The 22,646-nt window shown below is 45.3% G+C and overlaps 2 protein-coding genes across 2 annotated transcripts; both read left to right on the top strand.

The window, feature by feature from the left end:
- Positions 1-659: 659 nt before the first annotated feature.
- Positions 660-3,154, top strand: LOC111235454 (DNA repair protein RAD51 homolog 3-like). The gene is made up of 4 exons (XM_022763921.1): positions 660-824; positions 1,171-1,399; positions 1,815-2,031; positions 2,115-3,154. Exons 1-4 carry the CDS (start codon positions 707-709, stop codon positions 2,604-2,606), a joined length of 1,056 nt encoding a protein of 351 aa, XP_022619642.1. The 5' UTR covers positions 660-706; the 3' UTR covers positions 2,607-3,154.
- A 3,590-nt stretch (positions 3,155-6,744) lies between these two features.
- Positions 6,745-20,861, top strand: LOC111235416 (metabotropic glutamate receptor 6-like). Its single transcript, XM_022763878.1, has 14 exons — positions 6,745-7,329; positions 10,916-11,132; positions 11,399-11,534; positions 11,625-11,779; positions 12,162-12,302; positions 12,400-12,600; positions 16,007-16,146; positions 16,315-16,437; positions 16,853-17,117; positions 17,606-17,841; positions 17,942-18,103; positions 18,236-18,385; positions 20,530-20,670; positions 20,772-20,861. The coding sequence occupies exons 1-14, from the start codon at positions 6,745-6,747 to the stop codon at positions 20,859-20,861; spliced, it is 2,742 nt and encodes a 913-aa protein (XP_022619599.1).
- The last annotated feature ends 1,785 nt before the right edge of the window (positions 20,862-22,646 follow it).

Below are 22,646 nucleotides of genomic sequence, written 5' to 3' on the forward strand. Positions count from 1 at the left end.
TTTATCATTTGGTTTAGAAGACTTTTCTTCATTTAAACCCAAAATAAATATTTTCTCTTTACTTATTAATTATTATAGAATACATATATATAGTGTATCAATATAGAATATCAAAAACCCTTAAGCATACTTTACATACAAACAATATATTTAGAAAACAAATCTTTTTAGAGGTAAATTTCAGATGCGGACCTCATTGTAAGAGAAACAGACATATACTTTGTTGTGTTATTTAAAGAGCAGGCCGGACGGAAATACATTATCTACAACACTAACCTCTGAAATTTGAAGATGTAAGTGACATGGTACAATAAATAAAGGAAAATCTGTTTATATAATTTTTGAATTTAATATAGCCTATTAAAATTTGATTACTTGTAAACTGTCAAATCAATAGTTTTAAAGTATTCATTATTTCATCACCAGAGTTTTATTTCTTGGGACACAGATGTGATAAACAAAGACGTAGAAAAAATTACATTTATCAAAAGTTTGATTGAACAATGAATTAAATACACTTTGGAAGTCGAGTGTTAAAGCTTCTCGAAACTGAACACAAATTAAACTCTTACTTTGAAAAGTAAAACAGGAACTCTATACGTTTTTCACCCGGCTAGGTGCTGCCCTGCGGAGAAAGGCATGCTGGGATAGCAGTCATGGCGGTATGTTTTGAAGAGGAAGCTAACATTAGCAGTTAGCAGTGAAGATGCAGAGGGCAGTCTCCAGTTTGTCTTTCAGTCCCAGTGTAAAGGTGAAACTGGTCAGCGCTGGTTTCCAGTTCACCTCAGACCTGCTGCACCTTGAACCGCTACAACTCAGCAAAGGTAACCGTGGTGTTGACCCGCACTCCCACCAAACTGCATTCAAAATAACCCAGTTTTTAACATGCTGGTTTATGAGTGAACATCAACAACTTGTCGAAAGTACCGTAACTATGCTGAGAATCACGTGCAGTGTAAGGTCTAAAACACTTTAAATCTGATCACAGAGCTTTATTTACTGTGACACCGACTCTGCTGAAGCTCCACAGGACCGAGGTGTGTGTGTGTGTGTGTGTGTGTGTGTGTGTGTGTGTGTGTGAGAGAGAGAGAGAGAGAGGCGGGAGGGTCTCTGAACTTATTGTTAGTCACTTTAGGTAAAACTGTTAATACATGATGTTTCTTGTTGCAGAGGCTGGTCTGTCCCAGCAGGAGGCGCTGGAGGTGCTGCAGACTGTGACGAGAGCAGGAGAGGGGGTGTCAGCCTCTCTGACAGCTCTGGAGCTCCTGCAAAAAGAGGAGGAGACGAGGAGCATCGTGACCTTCTCCTCTCAGCTGGACGCTGCTCTTGGAGGAGGATTTCCTATCGGGAAAATAACAGAAATATGTGGAGTTCCAGGAGTTGGAAAAACACAACTGTGGTCAGACACACACACACACACACACACACACACACACACACACACACAAACAAACAAACACAGTTATCGGTCCTCCAAAGTGTCGTCAGATGTCATTAAAATAAAGGTTTAGTCATCAGTCTGACGTCTTTCCTATCTTCAGCTGCTCCAACAACAAACGATCCACAATCCTTTGCTCCATCACATCTATTTTAGCTCCACTATATCCTCATGTTTACATTCTGGGTCAGCATGCTGACAAGGCGCCGACCATGGGCCAATGGTGTGATGATGATGTGTGAGCTCTGTTAGCTTGTCTGAAGTTACAGCATGGTGTGTTTGGCATGTGTTAATTGATTAATTAAGACCTGTGGTGATGATGTCAGTGATCATGAGACCTGTGTGTTGATGATGACGTGACCCGTGTGTTACTCAGCCTGCAGCTGGCGGTGGACGTCCAGGTGCCCCAGTGTTTTGGGGGGGTCGGAGGTCAGGTGATGTACATTGACACTGAGGGCAGCTTCCTGTTGGAGAGAGTCATCGACATGGCCACCGCTGCCGTCAGACACTGCTCCCTATTGGTCGAAGATGACGAGCAGCGTGTTGCCATGACGACCTTCACTGTGGAGACCATCCTGTCCGACATCTTCCTGGTAATAATGACAGGTCATCATGGTAACTAAAATCACACTCAGATGTTAATGAGACTGATTCTGATTGCCCATCTGCCCCTCAGGTACGTTGCAATGACTATATGGAGCTGCTGGCCGAGCTCCACCTGTTGCCTGACTTCCTGTTAAACCACCCGAGGGTCCGCCTCCTGGTGATTGACAGCGTTGCGTTTCCATTCAGACAGTTTGACGACCTGTCACAAAGGACACGCCTCCTCCAAGGCCTTGCCCAACAGCTAGTCGCCATGGCATACAGACACCATGTGGCCGTGGTGATCACCAACCACATGACCACGCGGCTGCAGGGCAGCCAATCACAGCTTGTCCCTGCCCTTGGGGAGAACTGGGGCCATGCCCCCACAACCAGGCTCCTCCTACAGTGGGCGGGGTCACAACGACTTGCGGCCATTTTAAAATCTCCAGGTCATGTGGACACCACCATCCAATACCAGATTTCTTCTGACGGGTTCAGAGATGCCGACCAATCAGAGCTGCCACAGAACAAACGGCCCCGAACACATGCCAACCAATCAGCTGCCAGCCAGCCGGACTCCTGAAAAGAATGAGTGAATAAAAATCAATTAATACAACAGGATTCAAACCACAACCTCCAGGATGACTGTAGAGTCTGGTATGTGATACTGGTGCGGACTGTGTCGCTCTTTATATGATCTCACCTGACTTCTAAAGCATTTCTGGCAGAGGAAAGCAGATTCAAATTTGTGCCTAAAGGAAGGAACAGCAGTGATGTTATTACTGACCAACACACATTATATGAAGCTTGTGTTTAGAGTAGATGGAGAAATTAAAAATCACCTGGAAGGAAACAAATGATTTGAATCCAGTTTATACTGAGGTGAACTTCAACCTCTTGTGGCTGAAATCAATATTACAACAACATACACAGACACAACTGATGTGTTAATCAGTGAATAAGTGGTCCACTTTGAGTGGTCAATAAAACAAGAGCTCCAGTTTCTGTTCTGTTTAATGATTATAAATGTGAAAGTTTTTATGTCGTGTCTGTTGGTCCAATTCAAGTGTTCAGAAAAGTGATTTTAGTTTGTTTCACTTTACAAAATCTAAACCTCATGAAACATGTAAATGATTATGATTGTTTGACTCTGACTTGCTGCTCAACATGGACTGACAGTTACTTCAGGTGGAGAATAAACAGACTGATGTCACAACTACTCAGTCCAATAACAAAAGTTTTAACCAGCGTGCATTGCGTTAAGTGAGTTCTGTGCAGCACCACATGAAGCGAGAGAGAGAGCTGTCTTTCTCTACATACTCCTGTCTTTCCATTGGCTCACTGAGCTGAGGTCACACCTGAGGTTTGCAGGTGAATCGTGTCCTCACACGCTCAGTGTCTAACATCACCTCCAGAGTGTTCACCTGTTTGTCATGTCCAGGTACAGAGTGGTGGTTGTGTGTTATGATTCTGCCAGTTTACAGTCAGTTCTGATGTTGACATGAAGGTAATATGAGACTGGACCTTTGGGAGGTAAAGACTGTTGAAACAGGTGAACTCTCTCTGACAGCAGCTTCACCCTGTCTCTGTCTCCATCCTCACCTGTGGCTGTGAAACAACCTCTAACACTGTTCATCATGTAAAGTGGATTTTTTTTTTGGGGCCTTATTACGATAGTGACAGTGAGAGAGAGAGACAGGAAAGTCAGGGAGAGAGAGAGAGAGAGGATGACCTGCAGCAAAGGGCCTGAGTCGGATTAGAACCCAGGCTGCTGCGATCAGGACTAAGTCTAAATGGTATGAGCTCTACCAGGTGAGCCACCGGGGTGCCCCAGGTAAAGTGAATGTTTAATATTTTCATACAGACACTGATCCTGGAACTGTTCATGTTCAGGCTTAGTCACCATTACATGTTTGGGTAAACTACAGGCGGGGTTCTACTGTGAGATCCAGGTGTTACACTCAGGTGGGTGGATGTGTGTCCTGTTCAGTCTCAGTTGAACATCAAACCTCTCTAGGTTTATTTTCCTCATGTTTTATATTCTTTGATCATCTGTCCTCCACAGTCTGTTACTGTGCCCATACCTGTACAGGTGTGTCACAGCTACTGGACTACAACAGAAACACTAACAACAAACAAACTCTGTCTCCCATTATGTATTTCCACTGACCTGAGGTCTGTTCTATGAAGCAAGTTCAACATACCCAGGATAACTTTTAGTTATCTGGGTTAACTGAACCTCACATTGACCGTCCTGGATAACCTGTACTACAAAGCAGGTTATCAACTGGCTCAGTTAACCCTGGGTTTACCTGTCCATGAGCGCATTTGTGTGAAAGAGGCGGAGTTATTAATTATAAGCAACATCATCAGAACCAGGAACAAAGTACTTAATATGATATGAGAAGAAACGCTGATACCTGCAGGTAAATTTGTTTTTAACCACATCCAAAAGTGATATTAAACAAGGTGAGATGTAAACAATATGATCACATGACTGGGATGTGAAAAAAATGTCTAAATATGATTACTATTAAAGTCAGACTAAGGATATATTGTAAATAAGTGCATGAATTATCATGAAGTTTCATTTAAAATCATGTAAATATTTAACAGTATGTGTGTGTCATTGTTTTAATCAAAGACATCAGAGGTTTCGTTTTTATTTCCAGTTGTGGTTGTTCCCGTCAGGATTCTGTAGGAATGAGAATGATGACTCTGATGATGAGTTTTTCCAGTGATCTGATTGGTCAGTAGTTGGGTTGTTGACAGGTTTTGATATGATCTTCTGAAGTTAACCTGCGCAGGAGCAGGTGAGGAGTGCAGTTACCATGGTGATTTACCCCGGTAAGAAGTGAAGCACCGTCGTAGGCCAGAGTTAAACCTGAAGTTACTCACATGGAAACTTGTTTATTGTTTATAACTCAGTGAATATTTACAGACTTCTGCTCCCACAGCAACATATGCTGTTATCAACACACACAAGCAATTCTCTGTTTGTGTATGTGAGAGAGAGAAGATCAAAGTGAGTTCAAACATCAGGTGTAAACACTGAACACCTGTTTAACACTTCAACAGGTAAACATACAGACAGGTAGAGAGACAGACAGGTAGAGAGACAGACATTTAGAGACACAGACAGGTAAACAGTCAGACAGATGACACCTGATCAGAGGTCTTCTCTGACAGAAATCGTCTACTCTGAGTGACCTCAAACAACTGAGTAAAAATCAAAGGAGAGTCCTCACAGAACAACACACACACACACACACACACACACACACACACACACACACACACACACACACACACACACAAACACTCTGAACCTGACGGGTCAATATGTCCTCACTGTGCAGGAACGCCCTCAAACTGATAGTGGTCCTCACAAAGATAGATTGACACGCGCGCAGCAAAATGTTAATGTGCATGTTTCAATTAGAGACGGAGTGAGAGAGAGAGGAAGACAGGCAGAGAGAGAGACAGGTAGAAAGAGAGAGAGACAGACAGGCAGAGAGAGAGAGAGAGAGAGAGAGACAGGTAGAGAGAGAGAGATAGAGAGACAGGCAGAGAGTGAGATAGCCTACAGAAAGACACAGAGAGAGAGAGAGAGAGAGAGAGAGAGAGAGAGAGAGAGAGAGAGAGAGAGAAGAGAGAGAGAGAGAGAGAGAGAGAGAGAGAGAGACAGGTATAGAGACAGTTCTTCAGTCCCGCGCTGATTGGAGGAGCAGGACGTGAACCAGAGCTTCACATTAAGGGACTCACCGGGAGCAGCGGGTTCAACGGCGGCTCTGTGCGGAGCTGAGCGGGTTGAGGACTGTGATGAGACCGGGAGGAGACGGGTCCTGCTCCGGTAAGTTCCGCTCTGGTTGTTTGTAAATTAACGAAGTGACGGAATGAAAGCGGTTTAAACATCCTGATTCTGTTAAAGCTCGGCAGCTTCGTGTGAACTGAAGAGACACGGTAACTTGATATAGCTGCTTTTTTTTTTTAACTAATTGATGATTGATTATCATGATAAATTAAATCAAACATTCAAAAATACGTGATGCTAGAGTTATGTCAATTCATTAGTCAATAAACAGGAAATGTCTTAGCAGCTGTTTTTTGATCTATTGATGATAGAGATGATTGATCAGTAAAAGCTCCTCCGTCCTCTGAAGACAGGTGCTATCTCATCTGGATCTTTGTCTTCTGGACAAAAAAGACTTCGGACTTTTCAAACTGTTGAAGATATTTTTTTAACTAAACAATGAATCGATTAATCAAGAAAATAATCTTCAGATTAATTGATAGTGAAAACGATTATTTCATATATTGAGTTTATTACCTCAATTTGAGATCATTGTTCATGATCTAATCAATCTCTGTGAACCTCGGACTGTAAGAGTCGACAGCTGAAGACACTCAGCTCAGGTTCAGGAGTGAAACACACTGAACCAAACACAGACTCTCTTTTCCTTTTTTTCTCTTCATCTTTTCTAGAACTCTAGATCAAACTCCAAACTCAGGTGTTCTGAGATTGACAGAAAGAGTCCAGACAGATTCAATTACATTTAAACACAGAACAATCATCAGCTTGAGGATAATCAATAATCACACAGGTGATTATTGAAAAGTGTCTGACTGTCAACCTGATTCACTGAAAATCAAACTGATTGATGGATTGGTCTCTAGGTGTTCACAGCAGGATGAAAACTCTCACCTGAACATACCTCAGTATGACATCATCAGGCCCTGCCCACTCCCCCCTCCCCCACCTTCATCATCATCATCACCACATCTTACTCAGGATTGGACGAACATCCCGTCCTTCGTCCTTATGGCCCTGCCTCCTGCTCTCTCTATGGTTCTGGATTGGTGAAGAGGTGATCCAGGTGAGCGCCTCCCACCAGCACTTCCACCCCCACTCTATAAAGATACCTGGTGACATCACTCTGGGGGGGCTGTTCCCCATCCACGCTCGCGGCCCCCACGGGCTGCCCTGTGGTGAGTTGAAGAAGGAGAAAGGGATCCACCGTATGGAGGCCATGTTGTACGCTCTGGACCAGATCAACAGCGACCCTGAAGTCCTGCCCAACATCACGCTGGGGGCCCGGATCCTGGACACCTGCTCCAGAGACACCTACGCCCTGGAACAGTCTCTCACCTTTGTCCAGGCGCTGATCCAGAAAGACACATCCGACATCCGCTGCTCCAACGGAGAGCCGCCAATCATCCGCAAACCAGAGAGGGTGGTGGGCGTGATCGGAGCGTCTGCCAGCTCCGTGTCCATCATGGTGGCCAACATTCTGCGCCTCTTCGAGGTAATACACACGTGTGAATATCCAGGTAACACACAAGTAATACACCTGTGAATATACAGGTAACATGCAAGTTGCTGGTTGCTGAGCTGTACAGTAACAGATGTACAGTGTGTTTACAGAGACGTGTGTGTGGATGTTAACACACCGTGTGCAGTCATTGTGTTCATGTGGTTGTGAACAGACAGACAGGTGAACACACAGACACCATCAGTACTATCCTGTGTGGGAGTTCAGTCCAGGATCTTGGCCACAGAATCAACAGACCCAGGAGGACTGGCCATAACATGGCTTCACACCACCAGACCCTCACAGAGTCTTCTGCACAGTCCCTCAACCAGAACCCTGACCCTGAGACCCTTGATCCTCCAAGCCCTTTACAAGACCCAGCAAACGCAAGACCACCAAGTCACACTGTGAGCCCCAAACTTTTCAGACCAAGACCACTGAGACCATGACCAGTGTCCTACTGAGACCATGACCAGTGTCCTACTGAGACCACCTGACACCAACCTTTAAACTTACAATGATTTTGGGACAAGAACTGAAGGGGATCAGGACATGAACAGACATAAGACCCCAATCAGACAGACAGGTTAACAGTGAGAAAGATGAACAGACAGACAGGTGAACAATGAGACAGGTAAACAGTGAGATGGGTTAACAGACAGACAGTGAGTGGATGAAACAGTCTGGTTGCTGGATTAATGTTTTAAACAGACAGTTTGTGTCTGGATGACTGACTATCTCTAATGAAAGCTTCTAATGACTCTGTGTGCGTGTGTGTGTGTGTGTGTGTGTGTGATTTCGGCAGATTATTATATTATTATAACAGAGGCCTGTTAAAAACAGCAGAAACACTGAGGAACAGATGCATCATGGGATATTTTCAGAAGTATCTGATAACTGATCACTTCCAGTCAATACAGAGACAGATCAATACAGATATCTGTCATGTGGGTCAAGTTGATGTGAAATCTTTCATCAGGAGTGGCTCAGGTGATCAGTGTGTGTATTACATCATCATGTGATCAATCCAGACAAACACACACCAGAAACACACACTGATGTGTTGATGACCAGATCGTAGAGACTGAACAAGTTTCACTGGGGAGGTCATTTAACATCAACACACAACAACACACAACAACCACACAACAACACACAACAACACACAACAACCACACAACACCACACAACACCACACAACACAACACAACAACCACACAACACAACAACCACACAACACAACAACCACACAACACAACAACCACACAACACAACAACCACACAACACAACACAACAACAACACAACACAACAACCACACAACAACCACACAACACCACACAACACACCACACAACAACCACACAACAACACACAACAACCACACAACACACAACAACCACACAACAACCACACAACAACACACAACAACCACAAAACAACACACAACAACCACACAACACAACACAACACAACACCACACAACAACACTACACATCACCACACAACACAACCACACAACACAACAACCACACAACACAACACCACACAACAACACTACACAACACCACACAACACAACCACACAACACAACAACCACACAACACAACCCCACAACACAACAACCACACAACACAACCCCACAACACAACAACCACACAACACAACCCCACAACACAACAACCACACAACACAACCCCACAACACAACAACCACACAACACAACCCCACAACACAACAACCACACAACACAACCCCACAACACAACAACCACACAACACAACACCACACAACAACACACAACACTACACAACACCACACAACACAACACAACACCACAACACAACAACACACAACACCACAACACAACAACACACAACACTACACAACACCACACAACACAACACAACCACACGACACAACACAACAACCACACAACACAACACCACAACACAACAACACACAACAACCACACAACACAACAACCACACAACACAACAACACACAACACAACACACCACACAACACCCACACAACACCACACAACAACCACACGACACAACACAACAACACACACCACACAACACCACACAACAACACACAACACAACACCACACAACAACCACACAACAACACACAACACCACACAACACCACACAACAGCACACAACACAACACCACACAACAACCACACAACACCACACAACAACCACACGCCACACAACAACACACAACACCACACAACAACCACACATAAACCACACGACACCACACAACAACACACAACAACCACACGCCACACAACAACACACAACACCACACAACACAACAACCACACGACACAACACACAACACAACACCACACAACACAACACCACACAACAACCACACACCACACAACAACCACACGACACAACACACAACACAACACCACACAACACAACACCACACAACTACCACACACCACACAACAACCACACATCACACAACAACCACACAACACCACACAACAACAACACGACAACCACACGACAACACACAACAACCACACACCACACAACAACCACACAACACCACACGACAACCACACGACACCACATGGTCCACATGCAGGTCCAGGACCATGTGATGACAGATAGTTTCAGCTGGTACAGAATTATTCTTCTTTAACCAATCAGCAGCGACTCTGAGATCATGTGACACCATCATCAGTGTGATGGTTTAAATATGGAGAGAATCTCTGCCACGTTCAGACTCGCCCACTCTCTCACCTGCACACAGCTGACCAATCATTGACTGAGGATCTGTGATGTCACAGCATTTGATATTCAGGTTTGTTTCGCTCCACTGAAGCGTCTCTCTGACAATGATGATGATGATGATGAAGATGTCATAACGAGGTCTGCTTTTAGGAGCTTGTTAATGTGGAGTCCTTCATTAAGCTGCACGCTCACACACACGGAAACACACACACACAAACACACTAACACACAGTCTTGTGCACTAATGTGATTGTTATTCAGTTTATTGAAGCTCTGACACACATTCATGCTGTTATACAACACTAATCCTCTGTGTGTGTGTGTGTGTGTGTGTGTGTGTGTACACTTGTACTTCTATCTTTGTGAGGACCAGTGTGAGGACATGTTGGCTGCTCCTCACTCCCTCACAGGGCTGTTTTATGGTGAAGACCTGGTTTTAGGGTAAGGGCCTGGACAATGATTCATGTAAATGAGCGTCCTCACAAAGATACAAGTACAAGAATATGTGTGTGTGTGTGTGTTTGCGCATGCTCCACCACTGTTTACAGTTTGACCTGTGGTGTGTATGTGTTTGATTTGACCCTCAGCACTGACTGAAGGATGTTTGTGGACCAGACCTTGACCTATTTCTTCAGGTCCTCAGGTGGCCTCTGTGCAGGTGTTTAGTCCAACCAGTTTGATTGACAGGTTCAACCAGACAAACACACCTGAGTCCACCAGAATCTATGATTTCAACATGAATTCAAAAGCTCAGTGTTTTCTTTGTCATAAAATGTTACAGACACATTTCCTGGTTATTGATTATTGATCTGTCTCCCAGATCCCTCAGGTGAGCTATGCGTCAACAGCTCCAGAGCTCAGTGACAACAACCGATACGACTTCTTCTCTCGGGTGGTTCCTCCGGACTCGTACCAGGCTCAGACCATGCTGGACATCGTCAAAGCTCTGGGCTGGAACTATGTCTCCACGCTGGCCTCCGAGGGAAACTACGGAGAGAGCGGCGTCGACGCCTTCATGCAGATCTCCAGAGAAGCCGGTATGTTAGGGTTCTGGTTTGGTCTAGTCTGGTCTGGTCTCTTCTGTGCTGAAGACAGATTCTAAACAGCTGCCAAGCCACAGTTAGAAAACCCTGTCTCCCTCTCTCAGGCAGGGCGTTACCTGTCTGTCTCTCTCTCAGGTGAGGTGTTACCTGTCTGTCTCTCTCTCTCAGGTGATTGGTTACCTGTCCTTGCTCTCTCAGGTGGGGTGTTACCCGTCTGTCTCTCACTCAGGCAGGGTGTTATCTGTCTGTCTCTCTCTCAGGTGGGGTATGTATCGCTCAGTCTGTGAAGATTCCTCGTGAGCCGACAGATGGAGAGTTTGATAAGATCATCAGACGCCTGATGGAGACAAGTAACGCCAGAGGAGTGATCATCTTTGCCAACGAGGACGACATCAGGTAAAAACATACATCAAACACACCTGAGATCAGAGATCACATCAAGTCAAGCTTTATGTTCACATGACTCCTCCCCTCTCTTCCTGGTAGGTGTGTCCTTGAAGCGGCCAAGCGTGCTAATCTGACAGGTCACTTCCTGTTTGTGGGGTCAGACAGCTGGGGGGCAAAAAGTTCACCAATCACAGAGCTGGAAGATGTGGCAGAGGGCGCGGTCACCATCCTCCAGAAACGAGCGTCGATAGACGGTAAAAACAAAAACACTGTGTTACTGTCTGTAACTGTTTATTACTGTGTATCTGTCTATGTGTTACGTGGGTGGCAGCATCTGGGCACATAGTTGAAGCCAAGGGGCAAAAAGTCTCAGCTCACCTTTATTATTATTATTATTATTATTATTATTATTATTATTATTATTATACAGATAAACCTGCTCTCTCACTGGGCAGGCAGAGAAGTCATGACCAGGTTGACCTCAGATGGACAGGAACTGGAGTCAAACAGGCCTGACCTAATTCACAGTCTCTGTCTCAGTCCCACTCTCAGGACTCAGGACTCAGGAGTGGCTGCAAACATGCAGGACCTGACATTGTGTGTTACTGAGTGTGTTGTTGTGTGTCTGTTCTCCAGGCTTCGATCAGTACTTCATGTCTCGTTCTCTGGAGAACAACCGCAGGAACATCTGGTTCGCTGAGTTCTGGGAGGATGACTTCAGGTGTAAACTGACCCGACCTGGAATCAAACTGGACCCTGACAAGAAGAAATGTACAGGTATAGCCACACCTGTGGGGGCAGGGCCTGCGTGTTGAGGTGGGCCTAACAGACAGATTAAGTGGGATGTCATGTGACATGGTGTGTGTCCCTACAGGTGAGGAGAGGATCGGTCGGGACTCGTCCTATGAGCAGGAGGGGAAGGTCCAATTTGTGATCGATGCGGTTTACGCTGTTGCTCATGCTCTGCACAGCATGCACCAGGACCTGTGTCCGGGCAGCTCCGGAGTCTGCGGCAATATGGACCCTGTGGAGGGACGCTCACTGCTCAACTACATTAGATCCGTCAACTTTAATGGTAAGAAAACCCCCTGAAAAATAAAAATATACATTAGAGCAACATCTGAGATGTAGCACCCCACCTGGAACAGGGAAACCAGCGCCCCCCTCCTGAACTTGAGGAGGAAAGCTCACTGGTGCGCGTCTGTTGGCCAGGCCTTGATGAGCGGGCCCTGGTCAGACACAGCCCCACAGTTACATTGTGCTGCCACCCAATGGACCCACCACCTTCAGAGACTGGCGTCACCCTTGCCATTGTTAGCTGGTTCTTAGGAAAAGGAATATCACCCACTGGGACCCAGAGGTGGTGCAGGAGGCGGACCTGTACCAACCAGGTATAACTGGGCTCAGTTCTACTCACAGGACCAACTCTGGAAACCAATCTCTGGAGGGATGTGGTGGTACTCAGGTGTCCCGAGAGCTGCTGTGTTGTGATGTCTCCTCAGAGTAACACTGTCTCAGTGCTCCATACTTTTACTGGAGGATTTCAACCCGTGGGTAACAATGGACAAACCTGGAGGGAGGAAGGGTCTGATGTGAACCTGAGTGGTGTTTTGTTATAATTGAGCCAAAGATCAGTGATCAACTTTGTGGTGATTTCATCTCCTGTCAGCAGGATCTTAAAATCCCACCTTCAGAGGTATGTCCCATTTGCCCAGGGGAAGGCTGGCAACATGAAGTCTGGGACAGCTGCTCAGAGTTGCGGTCAGAGTGTCATTGGTGTCTGTTGTGGCGACAAGTGAAGAACCTGCTGGTGGACACCAGAAGTGAAGGAGTCCTTTCAGGTTTGAATGGTTCAGGAGACTCCTGGAGCAACAGACAGGTATCAGGAAGTCAGAAGTACTGCAGTCTCAGTGGTCACCAAAGCAAAAAAACTCAGCTGTGGATGGAGTTCAGGGTGAAGGGCTTTCAATCATCCTCAAGGTTCTGGCTCTGAACATTCATCAGATGAGCCGAGACGGGAGGTGAGGCTTGGCCCAGAACTGTTGACTTGGACTGAGGATATTATTGGACAGTCAAAGGAGAGCCTGACTGACACGTCCTCCAGAGAAAGCAGATTCTTTCTGATGACTCTAGACTTGAGTCCTGGTTGTTTTCTGGAGGTCTGGGACAGTAACTGTGGAATGGAGGTTGTGCTCTGCTCCACTTCCTTGGGAAAGCTTCTGTCAGATGTGGATTCTGTCCTGGTCCTGGATCAGTAGACCAGCTGTTTACTCTCGTAGGGATCCAGCAAGGGTCAAGGCAGTTTGTCCATCCAGTTTACATGTGGTCTGTGGACTCGGAGAAGGTTTCTGACCTTACCTGTTGGACTCTACTGGGTTGCCCCTGTCCCAGATTCAGTTTGTGGTTTTCATGAACAGGATCTGAAGTGGTAGTCGAGGTGTGGAGAGTGTTGGTGTGGTGGCCTCAGGATTGTATCTGTGTGGTTCTGTTGGTTTCATCAGACTGGGACAGTTTACAGCTCAGTGAGAAGCAGCTGTACGAGAGTCAGGACCGCCCAGTATGAGGTCCTGGTACTCTGCTGGAAACCAGTGGATTGTGCATTTCAGGTCAAGTCACTGCCCCAAGTGAAGGAGTCCAAGTATCTCAGGGTCTGGTGCACTAGTGAGGGTCAGATGATGGTGAGATAAAAAGATGGCCTGGTTCAGAGTCAGCAGTGATATGGACTGTTGTGGTTCAGAGGGAGCTGCTCTTGAAGGAGATTACTCTGGACTCACCAGGGGATCTCTGTTCCAGTTCTCTGTTGTGGTCCTGGTCTCGGAGTAGTGTCTGAAACAATGAGATAGTGGACTCAGTCTGGGAGACTGGGCTCAGAGATCCAGGACAAGGAGGAGGAGAACCACTGCTCCTCCATGTAGACAGGCTTTCCAGGCATGTCCAACTAGGAGGAAGCTCAGGGGTAAGCGCCAGAACATCAGAACAAGCTTGAGAGATTTAATACCTCATCTTGCCTGCAAACATCACACTTGTTGAGGTTAATTCACCTGGATGTCATCTAACAGTCGGTACAGTCCAGGTGTGAATTGAGATTGTATTGTAAGAGTCAGAGAGTCTTCAGACACTTTGTTCAGTCGGTTTAAAGTCCATCAGGACAAACCAGAACCGTTCAGGCCAGGATGAGGTTTTCAAAGATTTTCAAAGCAGCGGAACAAACTGCAGCAGCTTCATCCTGTGAGACATCAAATCCATATTTTATTAAGACGAGAAGCTGCAGCAGCTGGAAGAGTGAGAGTATTTAATCTGTAAGAGCCAGAACTGCACGCCATGAAACCGGTTTGTCCCTCTGCCTGTCTCACTGACTGCTCATCTCGCTACACGAGTCCTCGACTTCTCCGTTGGCTGAATATTTACCAGTTCAGTAGATGTGTGTTTGTAGTTAGGATGTTGCTGTATTTTGGGAGTTTGACTTTAATGAACTTCACATTTGCTCAAAGAGAACAGATGGAAACCTTAACAAGGACATCAGGACTAAGGCTGACACCGGTGGCCTGACAACTGATGGTCAGGCGGCTGGTGTTTCAGCAGCTTGTTGGTTCTTAGTCAACAGATCCTCTGATTTTAGGGTAAAACAGTCCGTCAACTACGTTGTCAGTTAATATTATTATTAGTTTATTAGTTAGATTATTGGTTAATAGTCTCTAAAAGAAGCTGGGATTGAACATCAAAGATAATATAAAGGTCTGTTTAACTGTAGTAAAGAAAGAAATGTCCAACACTTTGGTTTATGATCAGATACCTGCAGAACTAATGAGATTCCCATCAGCCTCAGCTGGATGCTGCGTTTACTGCTGACCATCTAATGTTAGCATGCTCACATGCTAACTAGTTTCTTTGAAGCAGACTGATGTATGTAAATGTCACAGTTTACAGACAAATCAAGACGCTGTTCTGTTCAGTTCTGGTTCTGGTTCAGTTCCGTTCTAGTTCAGTTCTGATGTGGTTCAATTCTGTTGTGGTTCAGGTACAGGTCTGAGCAGCAGGTTGGTCACAGCAGGTTTTTCTTTATTTAGAGAGATAATAAGTTAATGCACTTTGCATGTTTCCTCTGAGGACACTGTGTGTGTGTGTGTGTGTGTGTGTGTGTGGTGTGTGTGTGTGTGTGTGTGTGTGTGTGTGTGTATGTGTGTGTTAATAATTAAAGTGAGCAGCTGCTGAACACTGAAAGAAGAAGAAGAAAACATCCCTCACATGTTTTTATTCACATTAAAAGAAGAGAGATAAAACGTGTAGAAGAAGACGTTACTGATGAACTGAAATCTCTGATATTTGATTTAAATAGTCTCACTTTAGCCTGTCTGTCTCTCTGCCTGTCTCTCTGCCTGTCTACTTGTCTGTCTGCTTACCTGTCTGTCTGTCTTTCTGTCTTTCCATCTACTTGTCTGTCTGTCTGCCTGCCTGTCTGTCTGTCTGTCTGTGTCCAACAGGAAGTGCAGGTACAAGTGTTTTGTTCAATGAGAATGGAGATGCTCCCGGTCGCTACGACATCTTTCAGTTTCAGATGACCAATCACAGCCACCCCGGATACCGTGTAATCGGCCAATGGACCAATAACCTGAGACTCAACGTAAGAAGCTAATTGGACAAAACAGACACATGAAAAACAAAAAACATTAAATGACATCAGCTGGTTTTTAGTCTGTCTCACGCTAAGTCACTGTCTGTTTCTACCTGTCTCTCTCTCTCTCTCTCTGACCCGTCTCTCTCTCTCTCTCTTTACCTGTCTCTCTGTCAGCTGGATGAGATGCAGTGGTCCGGAGGAGATAGATCAGTTCCTGAGTCCATCTGTAGTTTTCCCTGTAGACCAGGAGAGAGGAAGAAGATGGTGAAGGGTGTCCCCTGCTGCTGGCACTGTGAGGTAAAACATCGCCATGAAAACACCTGACAACTGAAACAGAGCAGAAACAGACCAGCTGTAGTCCAGCTCCTCAGAGGGTCAGTGGTTCTGGTTTCAAACGGTGGCTTTGGACTTTTAGTCTTAATGGTTCAGATATTACTGTCTCACTCTCTGGGGCCCCCATGACAGGAGACATTGCGAGACAGGCTGAGTGATAGTCTGAGTGACATGATCACATCTATCCTCATGATGTCATACTACCACTGATAATCCTGAAGGAAAGATCTGTTTTTCTCCCTGACCTATCTGTCATTGTCTGTCTGTCTCTCTCTCTCTTTGACCCGTCTCTCTGACCTGTTGGTCTCTCTCTCTCTGACCTCTCTGTCTCTCTGACCTATCTCTCTCTTACCTGTCTTTCTCTCTGACCTGTCTGCAGCTCTGTGATGGGTATCAGTACCAGCTGGATGAGTTTACCTGTGAGACATGTCCGTCAGACATGCGCCCTGTCCCCAACAGAACCGCCTGTCGTCCGACCCCGATCATCAAACTGGAGTGGAACTCCCCCTGGGCCCTTGTTCCCGCCTCCCTCGCCATGCTTGGTATCCTAGCAACCAGCGCTGTGGTGATCACCTTCATCCGCTTCAACGACACGCCCATTGTCAGGGCATCAGGAAGGGAGCTCAGCTATGTACTTCTGACAGGTGAGTTCTACCGGCAGTTGAGTACTGCTGACAGGTAAATACTGACAGGTACTACGGCAGGCCAAAGACAGTAACAGGCAGAGAAACCAGGGCTGAAGGGAGCACAGGCAGCTGCATAGACTGGTGAGATGGGACCACAGGTGTACCGGGCAGTGGCTGGAAGAGACCAGCAGGGAGCTCTTGTGCCAGGACCATTAAAGGTGATGTCTGACTCTTTCGGTCATTCAGGTCGAGGGAAGGTTTCTCAACTTGTAGTTGACATACTCCTCAAAACTTTTCCAGAGAGAAACCCAACTGTTCCCACCATGATCAAGCACAAACCAGACTTAAACCAGGGTTAAACCAGATTCAAACCAGATTTAAACTAGATTTAAACCATGATTAAACCATTCATATTCACACAGGGATTTGACTCAGCAGGTTAAAACCAGGTCTGGTTTCCTGATGATAGAAATGATGACATCGCCTTCCATTCTGTCTGTCTGCAGGTATCTTCCTGATCTACCTGATCACATTTCTGATGATTGCGGAGCCAGGTGTGGTGGTTTGTGCGTTCCGGCGCCTCCTGCTGGGCCTTGGCATGGCCATCACCTACTCTGCCATGTTGACCAAAACCAATCGCATCTACCGCATCTTTGAACAGGGCAAGAGGTCGGTGACACCGCCCAAATTCATCAGCCCCACGTCCCAGCTCGCCATCACCTTCATCCTCATCTCCGTCCAGGTGAGAGCACAAGGGTCACATGACCTCCTAATACTGACTGCAGCAGCTCATCACATGACTCAGGTTCATCTGTCCGTGTATCTGTGTGTGTTTGTGTCAGGTCCTTGGTGTGTTTGTGTGGTTCGCCGTCATCCCCCCTCACACCACCATCGATTATGAGGAGCTCCGCCCCCCAAACCCTGACCTGGCCCGAGGCATCCTGAAGTGTGACATGTCCGACCTGTCAATCATCTGCTGCCTCAGCTACAGTATCGTGCTCATGGTAACGTATTGATTAAGTATTGATCTGTTATTGCCGATCTGTCATTTATCTGTGACAGAGAACTTGTATGAAATGTTGTAGAAGTCTGTACTGTCTGTGTTGCCAGGTAACCTGTGCTGTTTCTGTTGCTAGGTGACGTGTACGGTGTATGCGGTGAAGAGCCGTGGTGTCCCGGAGACGTTTAATGAGGCAAAGCCAATCGGTTTCACCATGTACACCACCTGTATCGTCTGGCTTGCCTTTGTACCAATCTTCTTTGGTACCGCCCAGTCCACAGAGAAAGTAAGAGCCAGCCCAACACCAGGAGAGACTGGAGTACCATGCTGAACCAGACCAGAGTCAGACTGGATCAGGGTTGTACAAGTGCTGAGTAACAGTCCGCTGAACTTGTTTTAGACTCTTTTTTTGACTTCATTTCATATCCGACAGTCCAGAGACAGTAAACGGGTGGGGGAGGGGTATGCAACAAATGTTCTCCCAGCCAGTAACTGAACTGTGGTCCCCCCTAGTGGACGCACCGATCACATGGCTCACACCCCAACCACTAGACACCCTGTTTGAGATCCTTTCTGGTCTCATACTGAATTCTTCTTAAAGCAGAACTTAACAGTAAATCTGGGGATTCAGCTGTTTCTGCTCTAAATGAGACAATGTGTGTCATCTGGCCCGTCTCCAACTCTGATGACATAGACAAGACTCTGTTGTCTTCATTGAGCCCACTTAACTGGGGTAACAGATGCAGGACCCAAACGGCAAGTTCAACCAACAAGAAACAGGACTCAGAACAGAGGAGCAGTAGGACAGATAGATTCAGGTCCACAGAGAACGTGAAGACCTGGAGTAGGGAAAAGAAAAATCAATTAGGGAATGGGAAACAGGAAGAAACAGGCGGCTGGGTGTGAACAGTCAGAGCCTCTCATACAGTCCATCACTGCTGGTGGTGTGATCAGTAACTGAGGCACCATGTCATACATGAAGGAGATTTATGACCACAACACAATTTACTGAGTGGATGAGAAATGAGCTGCGTGTGAACACAGTAGAAACATGGTGAACTCAGAGTCACAGACAGTTTAGTTTCCTGTGAGGAGAAAATAAATCAGTGAGTCAGTTCAGTGTGAGTTCAGGGAGGGACAACAGATACACAACAGCAGAATTAGACACAAAGTGCAGTCATTTCCAGGCAGAGAGGAACAGATGGATTATACAGATTATAATCCAACACAGGATGTCATTATAGAATAATAACTTCGTTAAAACCACTGTTACAAAGAGCTTCAGCAACTAGATAAAAAGAGACAATAAAGCCAGAAATAACACGAAGAGAAACAGCAGCATCAGACTGAAACACAAGAGATTTAACCAGAAGAGCAAAGAAAAGAAAATAATTAACAGATGATTCATCTCCATGTGTCTGGTTCTGCCATTTAGATTATCAATTTATAGATCATTTAATATCAGTTTATAGTTAATTTAATATTAGTTCATAGATCGTTTATATCAGATAATTTAATATCAGTTTATAGTATTTATATTGATCAGGTGTTCAGCTGATGGTATCTCTGGAAATGTACAAAGATATTTCACCTCTCAGAAGCTATTCCACCCCGAGGACACAGCAACGAGGAATATACAGAGAAAACAGCAGCTCTATCATAGGGAAGAGGAATCCCAGGAATCCTGGAAAGAGAGGGAAAGAGAGAGAAGTAATAACTAGAATTAGAATTAAAATCATAGGAAATCCTCCTCCTGCTTCTCTGTGATAAGATTCAGTCCCCTTTCCTCATTTCTTCTGTTTGAGTCTCAGAGTTGAGGAGCATCACAGAAAATAAAAGAAGGGAAGAAGTATGTTTTCTATCTGAAAAGGACAGAACAAACACAGAGCTGCAGGAGGATTAACACTCAGAGTGTGTGTTGAGGTTTTTACAGCTATGTAAGACATGTAGGAGTTCTGCTATTGTCTAATGGCTTAGCAGACACACACAAACTTAAATCCCTATAATAAAGAAACACAATGGAAACAGGCAGCAGTCTGTGTGTGTGTGTGTGTGTGTGTGTGCGTGTGTGTGTGTGTGTGTGTGTGTGTTCTGTGAATCACCAGCATTTGTTGTGTTTGTTGTACAGACAGGTGACTTATTGAAGCAGAGGGATCGCCATCTCATCATGATGGAGGGATGTTTGTGTCTCTATAACCCTGGGGTCTGTGTTGTTGGAAACAAGGAACAGCAAAGGCAGAACTTAAATGCACAACAGTTCCTTTAGGTGGAGGTTAGGTTCTAGAGGTTACTGGGGAAATTCTACAGGTGGTTCAAGTCGTCAATGGTGTCACATGCTACGGAGCACTGGAGCTGTTCTGTAAATATTAACAAGGTCCTACTAGTTCTTCAGGAGGTTCTTCCTCACTGTGTCTATCTCTGTCTCTTCAGATGTTTATCCAGACGGGCACCCTGACTGTCTCCATGTCTCTCAGTGCGTCTGTCTCTCTTGGGATGCTCTATATGCCGAAGGTTTACGTGATCATTTTCCATCCTGAGCAGAACGTCCAGAAGAGGAAGAGGAGCTTCAAGGTCTCAACTCAGCTTTACTGTGTCACCTGTTGATTGCTGTGTTGTTGTGGTGCCCTACAGTTGCTGTGTTGCCCTACAGTTGCTGTGTTGCTGTGTTGCAGGCTGTTGTCCAGGCTGCCAGATTGTCTCAGAAATCTTCAAGTGAGAAACAAAACGGAGAGACAAAGATTGAACCTGACAGAACGCAGTAATACTGCATTAATACTAAGTAATCCTACAGACTACAGGTACTGAAACACCACAGTACACACTGATACACACAGATCAACAAATAAAACCACAGTAAAAACATTCACTTCATCTACACCGCTTTGGTCCAGACCAAAAATCTCAACAACTGTTGGATGGATTGTGATAAAATGTGGTTCGGACATTCATGTTGCACTAAAAGATGAACTGTAAAAACTTTGGTGATCCTCTGACATTTCATTAGATTAACATTTCAATTTCTCCAATACATTTGATTTATGACCAAATAACTGCAAAACTACTGACATTCTCATCAGCCTCAGTTGTATGCTGTAGGCTCTCAAGAGTTAGAGCCTGGTTTACTCAGAACTGAGGCTGAGTCACTGTAGGTCTTTATTATTTTTTATTCAGTCTGATGATTGACAGTTTTTTTTATGTCCTTGTCCGGTGAGGTTATGTCCCTATATGGTCAGTAGGTGAGTTTATGTCCTTATATGGTCAGTAGGGGAGGTTATGTCCTTATATGGTCAGTAGGCACACTTTCTGTATATGACCTGTGGGTGGACCTAACATGAATAGGATGTGATGAATCCTGACTTTTGGAAGCTGCTGCAGATATTTATAGAGATTCTGATGAATATTTCAGCTGCTGGTTAATGATTCATGTGTATGTTAACAGTGTAGTTGCTCTGTGTCCTCTCAAGCAAGGCACTAACACTGCAGGGTGATGGTTCAATTCTTTTTAGAATAGGCTTTTAGAATAATAATAATCATAATCATCCACATCGTTATTACATTATGTTATCACAGAGAGACAGGTACAGAAAGATAAACTCAGGTACAATCAAGTCAGTCTCTTACAATCAGATATAGACAGGTACACTCAGGTCAGTCAGCTATAGTCAGGTCAGTCAGGTACAGTCAGGTCAGTCAGCTATAGTCAGGTCAGTCAGGTACACTCAGGTCAGTCAGCTATAGTCAGGTCAGTCAGGTACAGTCAAGTACAGTCAGGTCAGTCAGGTACAATCTGGTACAGTCAGGTCAGTCAGGAACAGTCAGATACAGTTAGGTCAGTCAGGTACAGTCAGGTAGAGTCAGATATAGTCAGGTCAGTCAGGTACAGTCAGGTCAGTCAGGTACAATCTGGTACAGTCAGATATAGTCAGGTACAGTCCGGTATAGTCAGGTACAGTCAGGTCAGTCAAGTCAGTCAGATACAGTCAGCTATAGTCCGGTATAGTCAGGTACAATCAGATACAGTCAAGTCAGTCAGGTCAGTCAAGTACAGTCAGGAACAGTCAGGTACAGTCAGATATAGTCAGGTCAGTCAGGTACAGTCAGGTACAGTCAGATATAGTCAGGTCAGTCAGGTACAGTCAGGTACAGTCAGATATAGTCAGGTCAGTCAGGAACAGTCAGATACAGTCAGGTCAGTCAGGTACAGTCAGGTATAGTCAGATATAGTCAGGTACAGTCAGGTCAGTCAGGTACAGTTAAGTACAGTCAGGAACAGTCAGGTACAGTCAGATATAGTCAAGTACAGTCCAGTATAGTCAGGTATAGGTGTTTACAGCTGTGTTGAAGTTGAGGTTAGGCCCCAGGAGTTTGTCTTCAAATCTGAATCTGGACTTGATGATCTATGTATGACTGTTTTACTATGTATTGCTGCTGCTAAAATAGATAGTGAACCAGATCAAAGTGGCTCAGATTAAAGTGTGATCAATAACAGCTGTTGATTCTCTTGAGGAAGGCACTGAACCTTCAGTTTGTGGAAGCACACCTGATGG

The sequence above is a fragment of the Seriola dumerili genome, unplaced genomic scaffold, assembly GCF_002260705.1.
Source record: "Seriola dumerili isolate Sdu_G_001 unplaced genomic scaffold, Sdu_1.0 BDQW01000493.1, whole genome shotgun sequence".
Taxonomy (NCBI): domain Eukaryota; kingdom Metazoa; phylum Chordata; class Actinopteri; order Carangiformes; family Carangidae; genus Seriola; species Seriola dumerili.